The 10,187-nt window shown below is 43.7% G+C and overlaps 1 protein-coding gene across 3 annotated transcripts in view; it reads left to right on the top strand.

The window, feature by feature from the left end:
- NRK (Nik related kinase) overlaps positions 1–10,187 on the top strand; it is a 124,958-nt gene that overhangs the window by 82,858 nt on the left and 31,913 nt on the right. For all 3 annotated transcript variants that reach the window (XM_035891972.1, XM_035891973.1, XM_035891971.1), the window contains 5 exons: positions 1,235–1,366; positions 2,194–2,261; positions 3,828–3,940; positions 6,813–6,910; positions 8,069–8,187. In XM_035891972.1, coding sequence (XP_035747865.1) covers positions 1,235–1,366; positions 2,194–2,261; positions 3,828–3,940; positions 6,813–6,910; positions 8,069–8,187 — 530 coding nt within the window. The remainder of the gene's footprint in view (positions 1–1,234; positions 1,367–2,193; positions 2,262–3,827; positions 3,941–6,812; positions 6,911–8,068; positions 8,188–10,187) is intronic.

The following is a 10,187-nucleotide window of genomic DNA, read 5'->3' as shown; positions in this document are numbered from 1 at the left end:
CAGCGGGTGTCTCTGGAGAGCCTTGGTCTTGCTTTGCATGGGAGGTCTGACAAGGTAAAGCACAAAGTGATACAGCTTCAGGCATTTCTCGAATATTTTTTTCTATTTCTGTAACATCAAATTGGTTCTAGCATAGCAATCCCTCAAGACGGGCCCAGCTCACACGGCGTTTCCGTGTGCTCTGTCTCGGTCTTGTGTCCAAGAGGATTTCTCATGTCAGGGAGGATCAGTGTATTCAGTTGACATTTTTAGCTCTCTGCCTTTCTTGCCCTTTGGAAGATGCTGGTGTAATAGATTATTAGTGTGTAGAATTTAAGGGACCTTTCCTTCTTTTCTCTCTCTTTTCTTTTTTCTTTTCTTTTAAATACAGAAAGAATCAGAGAACCAATTTTTGTGTATTTTAGCTTGAGTTTTACACTGCTTACTTGTTGTTCCCTTGGAATGAAGACGTAAGGAAGTGATTTGATTCCTTTCTCTCCCCCTGCCGTGATTAGGGAATTTGCTATCCTACTACTCTAATTTGGTACCTTTAAAGTATCTTTTAAACACAGGCAGTCGCAATGGGGGCACCTGGACATGACTACCCATGAGGTTTAGTCTGTGCATAGTTTCTTATTTCCTTTACACTGCATTCTCAAGTTTGAATCTTCTCAAGTAATTGAAAAATCTGTTACAGAGGGAGGGCCAGGGCACCCTTATAACCACTGGAGAGTCAAAAGCGCTTCCAGTTTGTCTCCATTGATTCTAGGTTGGTGGTGGGCTTGCAAAGACTAGTTTGGAAGTCAACAGGTAACTTAAGGGAGGTGGGTTCCCCCAGTGATTACACTGTCTAAATTCTGAAATGGAAGCATTGGTTAGCTTTGAATGGGATATACTTACTCAACAGTGATTTTTGCATCATCCAGTTAACTAGTTCGCTGTGCATTGCCAATGACCTATCAGCTTCTCCATAGATTTAAGAAGGGGAAATATATATACAGCATAGATGTTTTTATTATTTCTTTTTATTGTACCCTTGAACTTGAAATACTTGTGCCTAATGTGCTAATATGCTGGAAATGAATAACTTAACTCACAGTGAACAAGGTGAGTAGGGCTGTATCCAAACACAATACTCCTTGTATGTTTACTAAAAATTTGGTCTCACAAACAGAACCATTGATTGTCTGTTGAGGTTGGGGCCTGTGACATAGGCAGGGAAGCACAATTCAACATGTATTTCATTTGTTTCAAGTGTGAAAATTTCCGGGCTAGTAAGGACGTGTACCACAGCAGTTCACTGTCAGATATGGTGACGACACCACTCAGCCCTGTGCAGGATGATGTATTCTGGAACATGAGTCACAACGAAGAACAACCCCCAAAGGTACGTGAAACTCGGGGTGTTTGGCACTGGCGGTGGTGAATAGCACTCCTCTCCGTTCCCTTGCACTGTGTGGTATCCGTCCCCTGCGACTTCATGAAACTTGCTGAGAATCTCATTGCTTGTGCATTAGCTGGGTCTCAGTAATCTTGAAAGCATTTATAAGCAGGTCAGTGTTCTGATCTTATGTGTATGTATATAATACCTGCGAGATCTGTGAATGCAGATACACTTCTCTTGTTAGAGCAATATTTGTAGCTGCCCTTTCTGTGAAAAATCTGGCTTGTTGCAGAAAAGCTCATTAGTTTGTGTAATTCAGGTGATGGTGTATTTCTCTTTTTAACAGAATTTCTGAGAATGAGTACAAGAATATTTGTGCAGGGGTGTGTATCTGCATGCATGCATGTATTCATTTTATTACTTTGCACTTGGGGTGTGTGTGTTTTCTCTCCACCAGCCCTTTGGTAGCAACAAGGGAATCCACCACCTAGGGAAAGCTGCATTAAGCAACTGCAGATGCGTTCTCCTGTCTGCTTTAAATATTGACCAAGAACAATGCTGACTGTAGTTTTACTGTAGGGAAGGGTGCAAACCACTTGCAGTCTGCACCCTGAGAGGTTGCGCAGGCTTGGAGCAAATTGGAAGCACCTTCTGCTGACTTGCAGCTTCCAGTATTGATATCAATGGAAGACCTCTCCACAGGTCCCACTGAAGCATTATTCATTTATGTTGGTTAGTCTTATTTTTGCATTGACACAGGGTAAGCATCAGGTTTATTAACCGAGCCTAAAATCAGTAACAACCTTAAAATATTTTATTAAATCCTTAAGGTTCCAGAAAGGACAACCTCTAAATTTTACAGCAGGGATCAGCCTGGCCATCAGAGATGTCTTTCAAGGTAAGCTCTGAAGCGTTTTATGTTTATACCAATGCTGATTTATTGTCAATGGGAAAACTAACACCAATTTATTAAAAACAAAGCCATAACCTCAGTAACACCACAGCTGACATGGGTTCATAACTCATTTCATAGAAGTCCAAATTATTTTATATTTTGAGTCAGTCCACAGAAATAACTTCCTGATCTTAAAGCTTCCTGATCTTAAACCTGAAGGAACTGTCTAAGCCAGCTTCCTTTTAACGATTGACATAACTGATTGAAAGAGAAACAAGCCTCTTGTAGATCTCCTCCTTTTCATGCAAGGTAGTTCTGTCTTCTGGTGGGAAGCAGTATTTTTAATATATTAAGGGCTGTTCCATCTGTAATAATTCCTGCAATGAGTTGTTCATTTGGTTCAGCCTGCTTGGCCTGCCCGAGTGGGTTGCATGCAAGCTGTGTGTCCGTTTCCCAGTTAAGGGGCAGCATGTGGTGCAGTCATTTAACTTTTGGCTGCTGAAAACACAGGTTACTGGAGATCCAAGCCCACTGGCACTGATGCTGCTGCTCAGGGCTGCCTGGATGCTCTTGCAGATGCTCTACATCAGCACCGGCACCGTTGGTTTCAGAGGGGAGTTAGCTGCCTGGATATTTTGGCAAGTGGGGGTCTGGCCCCAACTCCCTGTATAGGTGCTTGTAATTACAGCTTATGAAGCTTGTGCCTGTAGCTTTGTTTTGCCGGGCAGGCAAACATGCTGTCTGTAGCTGTATCTTGACTATTTTGGCAGTCTGCCCTTAAGGCTAGTGTACTTTTTTTTTCACATCCCAGGGGAAAAGACCAAGGATGCAGAGAGCTGAGCGATAAAGGGTAGCCCCCACAGGATGTCTAATCAGGGAACATAATGCTGTGAGAAACTAGGGTTGGAGAGATTTGAAAGGGAAGTAGATTTAGCTGACATAACAAAATAATGCGCAGCACTTCTGGTGAGCCAGAGTCAGAAACATCATCTGAAATAACTTTCAAGTGAAGTCAAGCCCAAAATGCTCTCTACTTAAGTATTATAGGAGGCAAAGCAGAAAAGAAAACATGTAAGTAAACCACAGTGTTACAAGTGAGCAGCTTCTGAGCCTGGGTTTCTGGGCAAGCCACCGTTTTACTTTAAAGGCTTGGCAGCTTGTTTTACTGATGTGTTCCTTCCTCCATTGATAAGTGGGTGATCGTGTGTCTTAGGAGGGTGCTGGAGCAGGTTTCATTATTTGTAAAAGCCATGAGATTTTTGGAATCAAGAGTGACACAGATCTGAAGAGGCCAAGGGAGAAGTACATATAGTAGGATATTTTGTAATATCAGGGAATCTCTGTAATCTCCCTGAGTGACTGCCCAGAGGAAACTGTCCCCTCCATCATCTTCTTTCACTACTGGGTGGCCCTGCTTGGAGCAGCGATGAATATAAAATTTTTTGTTTATCAGGAGTATTACACCATACAGTAACAGCAGGGAACTCAATTCAGTGACCTAGGAGGTCCGTTCCAGTCAGTGTTCCTGCATGCAAGATAGTCTGATCTGCTTTTTGTCTTTCTGTTTAGTAACACTCATCAGTCATCCCCCGGGGAACATGCTCTGAAGCTAAACAGCAGCAGCACTTCTGGCAACAAGCAGTGGGAGATGGGATCTCATCAGAGCAGCCGGTCAACCTCAGGTGATTCCTAAGTCAAAGATTCATCAGTTAAAATGTGCAAAATTCCTATCACGTGAAACGGGCTTCTGCAGGGTGTCAAGTGCTGCCTTGCAAATGGGATATTTTTTTTAACGATGTCTTCTGAAAGCCCTCTGGATTTTATGGTTCCGTGTTCCTAAAATATTAACGCTTCCTCTTTTGAGTCAAAAAGTGACTGTGAATGTATTTACATATAGAAAATTTGAATTGCCTCAATTAAGAATTGAAAAAAATTAGTTCTGTTGCACTTACTGACACCACTGAAGCTCATCAGAGCCAACATTACAGATACACAGATGTAATTCAGTACTCATGTTCACCCATTGGCATTTTCTGCATAACCGTATGCTGCTTTTTTGCTTTGCCTACTGATAAGCTAATACAGATGAGCAGTTGCTGTACACGAATATTTCTGCACTCTAATAATGTACTGGCTGAAGGAAGCATAAGTCTCTGTACAGCACCTTATGAAACATTCCTCCAATGTTCTTTTACTTGTAGAAAGGTAGTGGAACTGGAAGAAAAAAGGCAAAAGAAGTTAAAAGGTAGAGATAGCCTCATCCAATTTAAGCAAAGTGCAACCTTGTAAGCTATTTTGGTATCACTGGTAGTGGTGTAGGAATGCAGTGGGCTTGCTCATGGTTGTGCAGATTTTTTGCAGTACAGACTCTGGTTCCTGAGACATGACCTGAGATTCTGGCAGATGAGGACATGGAGCAGAAGTGGGCAGCTTTGTTCCTCTTTTGCTACTCCTAAGGGCATTTTCTGTGGGTCAGCTATAGGGCAATTTCTTGTGTAGCTCCTTGCAAAGCAGAGGTGTGTTATAACGCTTTGCATCCCAGTTAACTACTAAAGATGGGGGACATGGGGAATCACGCCCAATTCGAAGCAGGGTGGATGCTAAAAATGTTCTGAAACCACACCAGTGAGCTGCTGAGGTAATTTATTTTTAAACTGAGGCTCATGTTGTTAATTTGCAAGCCCTTGATAAATGAAGAACAAATTGCTTATTTATTACACTTTCACGGTCAAGCCAGTTTTGCTTTCACCAACTACACAGAGTAGGAAGCTTTGCTTCAAGACAAATCCAAAGCACACTTTAAATTGCTTGGATTTTGTTTCTTTTTGCTCTTATGTCATTTTATGTTTGAATAGCAGCATAGAGATGAACAACGTGCAACATCCCAGCTCAGCTTTGCAATGTCTGCATGATGTGTAACTCCTGAGCTATTTTGGCATGGGGAAATGAAAACCTCACCAGCAATGGAAAGAATAGAAAACCTCTCTTGTGGTTTAAACTGTCTCCTTGGGTTCTTAAGTGTCATTAAATTACAGCTAGTTCTGGCATATGGTGTTCCAGAAAGAGTTTGTTGCTTTCTCAAACCCACAGGGATAATGAATTGGGCAGGAAAGGGCTATAAATACTTTAAAGCTAATACTTCTGCTGAGTTGCTTAGGTACTCATTGACCAATAAGGAATTCTGAATTTTAAAAGCTTTGCAAAACGCATGAATACATGAAGCCATTGTGATAAAACTATCTAAATTACCGAACACAAATCCTAATTTGTGTGAGCTTGAATTCTCCCCCCTTAACTTGCAAGGAGTCCTGTTGGTAGCAGTGGGACAGTCATGGGAGAAATTGCTGAACGAGGTAGACATTGAGCTGGCTAGTGCGTCCCAGTGGCAGGGTGAGGGCACATCTGCTTTCCCTCCCTTCACACGCGTCAGGCATTGCGTGCAGAAGACAACATCTCTCCACAGCTGCTTTTGCTCTTCCTAAGTAGCTTTGTGAGCCGTGGGGGCATTGAAAGGGAAGATTTGCTTAACTACTTGCAAGCATCCCTCCTAACATGGCATCAGCACATGCAGGTGGACTCCAGCTCCTCTGGTCTTGTTTGCTTGGGTATCCAGTAGCTGTGCAAGCGTGGGGGCAGGTGTAGGTCCCCAAGCCACCTGGGAGGGAAGCATAGTGCTGCAGCTTCCTTGCGACCTGTACCTGACCTTGGGCAGTGTCGTGAGGTGCCGCCTGATGCTGAGTTGGCCCGCAGTGGGGGCCAATGCTCCCCACAAAAATGCGGGCTGTCATTACCAACTTCCCCACAGTGCAGGGTGGAAGTGGGAGCTGTGAAGTGACGCTCTGTGTGCCCCAGGGGAAGCAGGGACTGGAAGATGGTTCTCCCTGTGCCGCTGTGGCAAGCGGTGAATCCTCTTCTGCTTTTAGCTTGACCCCGCACTCATGAGTGATGTTCAGTGCAGCTGCTTGCCCCCAGCCCAGTTGGGTTTAGAGAATTGGATCCTTTAAACTGGTTTTGTGCAACAGTTTTATGAAGGCCAAATCTTAGTACCACATCTGTTTGCTCCTGAAAATGTGCATCAGGGGGTCTTGTACCCTCTCCCTGACCCCTGTCTGCAGTCACAGGAATAGAGCACCTTCAGTGCTGGAATATATACAGCAGTTGCAGATATGATGAGCTGTCTCCCCTCAAGAAGAAGATCAGAGGACAGGATTAGCATGCCTTCACCCTTTTCCCTTGCAAGCTGCCTTCCAGTCCATGGAACTGGTGCTGATGTGCAGTGGAAGTATGTGGCCGAGGTTTTGGTCTGCTTTTCTTACGCTTTCAGCATTAAACTGCACCAGTATTGATTTATATACATAATATTGTGGCATCCAGAACCACTGGGAAACAAGGGAAAATACTTCCCTTTGCAACAAAGAGAAAAAAGGAGTTTGTCAGCAGAGGCTGGTGTCTGCTTTGGGTGGTAACTATATGTGCTTGTCTTTCTGGTCCCCTCTCTCACTCTGCTGCACATGCATCCAAAAAAAGAAACTTTTTTTTTTTCCCCCCTGCCAGGGAATCCAGGACCAGCCAAGGCCGAGAACGCTTTGTCCCAGAACCACTTGCAGCTGCATAAGAAGTCTGAAAAAGTTTCTCATCCAGGCCAGATTGCAGTATGTTCTTTTAAATGCACTGATATTTTTGATTTGTTCATAGTTTTCACTGAGGGCATGTCTATGCAGACAGGTCCTCTGTGGGTGCTTGAGTCTGCTAGCTAATGAGTCCATCTGAGAGGCCGCGCGGGGCTGGCTGGAGCTTGCTGCTGCATTAACGCATCTCATCAGCTTTTGTTCAGGTCTGACTTGTGTCCAGCTCAGGTCGTCAACAGAGAGTTCAGTTTTCCTGAACCTGCCTGATCATAAATCTTTAGAAAGGAAGGGTATGTCTTTAATATTTCAGGAAGTCATTGATCACTTGTCATGTAGCCCAGAAGTCAAGACCATGCCCGTGGCTTGTGCAAATATCCGCTGTGTAACTGCCTGGAATATGCGCTACCAGGCTGTGACACGCTCGAGGCTGTCCTGGCTCTCCGCTCGCTGGTGTACCACTGATGGGGAGGACGATTGCTACTCCTCTGTCTTATCTACTGAGGCATTTCTTTTCTTTGGTGGTGTTTTTGGGTGCGGGGAGAAGGGAGGGATGCCTATCAGACAACTGGAGCTCACGGTGCCTTGTGCAAGAGCTCACATGGGGCACGCTTGGCATTTTAAAAGTTTGGGGGATGTTGGTGTTTTAGAACGTGGCAGGCAGGCCTGGGGTGTCTGGCTGCCCTGGGGGTGTGAGCCAATGGCTGCATTGGTATTGCATTTCCAACCCAAAGGTGCTTCGTACCCGGTCTGCGCAGGCACAGCCTGTGCTCAGGCATGGCCCCACAAGCCTCAAGGTTGTCCAGGGCTGGAACGAAACTCAAACCAGTCTAATCCTTTAGTGCTGGTGCAGAGCACCCCTGTTCTTGTGCGGAAAAGGAAGTACTCCTGCGCTCCTGCAAAGTGCGAAGATTGAACCGTAAATGTTTGAGATTCAAAATAACGTACTGACTAAAGTTGGTCACCGTTCAACTTTTAGGAAAATCAGGTGTTTTGGCTTAGGTCACTTTTCTGTGCAAAATACCCGCTTGTGACAAACCAACAAAAGCATCAACTTCCTAACAAAGCTTTTTTGGTGTGGAAGTGACAACAACTGTATTTGCTGGAATAGTAAAATACTGCACATGCTGTTTAGCGATGGGTTCTTGCACAAGAAAAAAAATTAACTGAGTTTTCTTTACTCAGAGTCCAGGCTCCTTTGCCAAGGGGAAAGACAGTGCCAGTTCATTCGTAAAAGCAGCAGACTATTCCTCATCGAGTGACGAAGTCAGCAGCAGCGATGAAGATGACACAAATCACACAAGGTTGCTTTGATTTTTTATTATTATTATTATTATTATTATTATTATTATTATTATTATTATTATTATTTCCTTTTTATTACACACTTCTAAATATCTGGAAAAACATGGCATGCATAAATACCACCTCCCCTCTGAAGTTACTATCAGTCATTTATGTCAGTTGTAATTAAGCAGTTTAATCGCACTATAATGAACTCCCGGGGGTAAATGCTTGCTCCATCAGATGTATGCAGTGTAATAAGCTTTGATGACTTGCTGCCCTGGGACAATGAGGAAACGTCTCGTTTTAACTGAATATCAATAGGTAGTGCTTTTGTAAGAGATTACTTCACATTGATGTACGTTTAAATGGAATTTTTGAAAGAAAAAAGGAGGGGGGAAGAAAACTGTACACCTTCATGCTGAATACAGGTTACAGTGAAAAAAGCAAAGCAAATATGACCCTTGTGTTCAGATAGCCTGTTCACTCCGGGAGAAATAATTACCACTGAAAAGCTGATTCCTTCACCAGGGCAGTTTATAAATTGGGGATAGTGTGAGCAGGATTTGGTTTTGTAAAATTTGCTGTGGTTTTAGTATTGCTATTTTGCACAATTGCTGTGGTTGTCAGATGATGCTGTGGCTTGTAGCAAGCTGATCTCACCTGAACTGTTTCTCTCCAGCTTTCCAGTTTCTCTTGTTGATTTTGTGACTGACATCTTGTGGTGTTTTACCTGTCATGGAAAATGTGTATTCTGCTGAGAAATAATGGGGTGGGAATACCTTGCTAGTCCAAGTGAGAGAGATTTGGGGGATCAGTTGGCCAGGTCTGCTGTTTGGAACAGCAAACAGAATTACTTTTTAGTACTGATGAATGAAACTTCTTATTTTCTTGTAAAGAGACTTCAGTTTGATTCAAGTTCTCGGATGTACTTTGAAGTGCCTCACAGGGCCACAGAGCTCTCTGGGATGGGGCTCTTGCTCTTCTGACATGATTGCACATGCGGTTTGGTCACTCTTCAGGAGGAGATGCACCGTTTTGTAGCGCTGTTGGCAAGCTGTTGCGTTGGCCTGGTACCAGTCCTTGCTCCTGTGCTGCTCTGAAGGAGGCAGAGTTTTTGAGCCTGCATATGCTCCTGATTTGCATTTCTGAAGTTCATTTTCAAAGCTGAGGGATGAGGAGGGAGAATGTTAAAAAACTTCTAGCTTATTCAGCACACCTGAAAGAGCTTTTTACTGTAATGCCTTTATTTTCTTACTGCTCCTCTTCCAAACCACCTTATTCTGATCTGTCAAAAGTTTTATTCACTCTAGGTCATAGAATTCATCCTAGACCTCAGAAAGACTCCACATAAAAATATGGATTTGCCCTGTAGCAATGACTTTGCTGTGTAAGTGTTAGATTGCTGTGATCCTTGCATGTTGTAATGATTTGAAGGAGTGGTATCACTGCCTCTGGAAACCTGCATGTGTTATTTGCATCTCCTCTGTGCGTGAGATCCACCAGACCTCTAGAGAATTGGAGTTAGCAGAATGGTCCCTGTCAGGTTTGCCTTACCGCGCACACAGCCACCGCAAGAACTCCTGTAAAATCAAATGTATAATCTTGTCTATTAACAAAGTCCCTTCACCTCGGCTGAACATAATTTATATTAAAAAGTAGATACTTTTGGGAAATATATCCTGGTTAGTACCAAGTAAATAGCAAGAAGGATAGTGGTTGAAGTGAAAGCAGCAGCCAGCATTGAAGCTTTGCATATTCTGGATAAAGTGAAGGGTTTTGTTTTCCTTGCTATCTAAAGCATGTGAATGCAGGATCCGAAGCCCCTTGCAGTCTGTAGGAGTGTTTCTGTGTGGGCTTTGGCTGAGACACCCTGGGCCAAGTTTTAGTTGGCGATTGAAAACAATCTGTGTTTCTTGTTCTTGCCTGGGCTGTGGAACAGCTTATGATGTCCACGCTCCAGCTTTTGTGGAGGTGCCCAGTAGGACTAGACTTGGGACACGCACATGCGCAAGGGAAA

The sequence above is a fragment of the Egretta garzetta genome, unplaced genomic scaffold (assembly GCF_000687185.1).
Source record: "Egretta garzetta isolate BGI_Z169 unplaced genomic scaffold, ASM68718v1 scaffold53, whole genome shotgun sequence".
Classification (NCBI taxonomy): Eukaryota; Metazoa; Chordata; class Aves; order Pelecaniformes; family Ardeidae; genus Egretta; species Egretta garzetta.
This window is presented reverse-complemented; position numbering and strand designations above follow the sequence as displayed.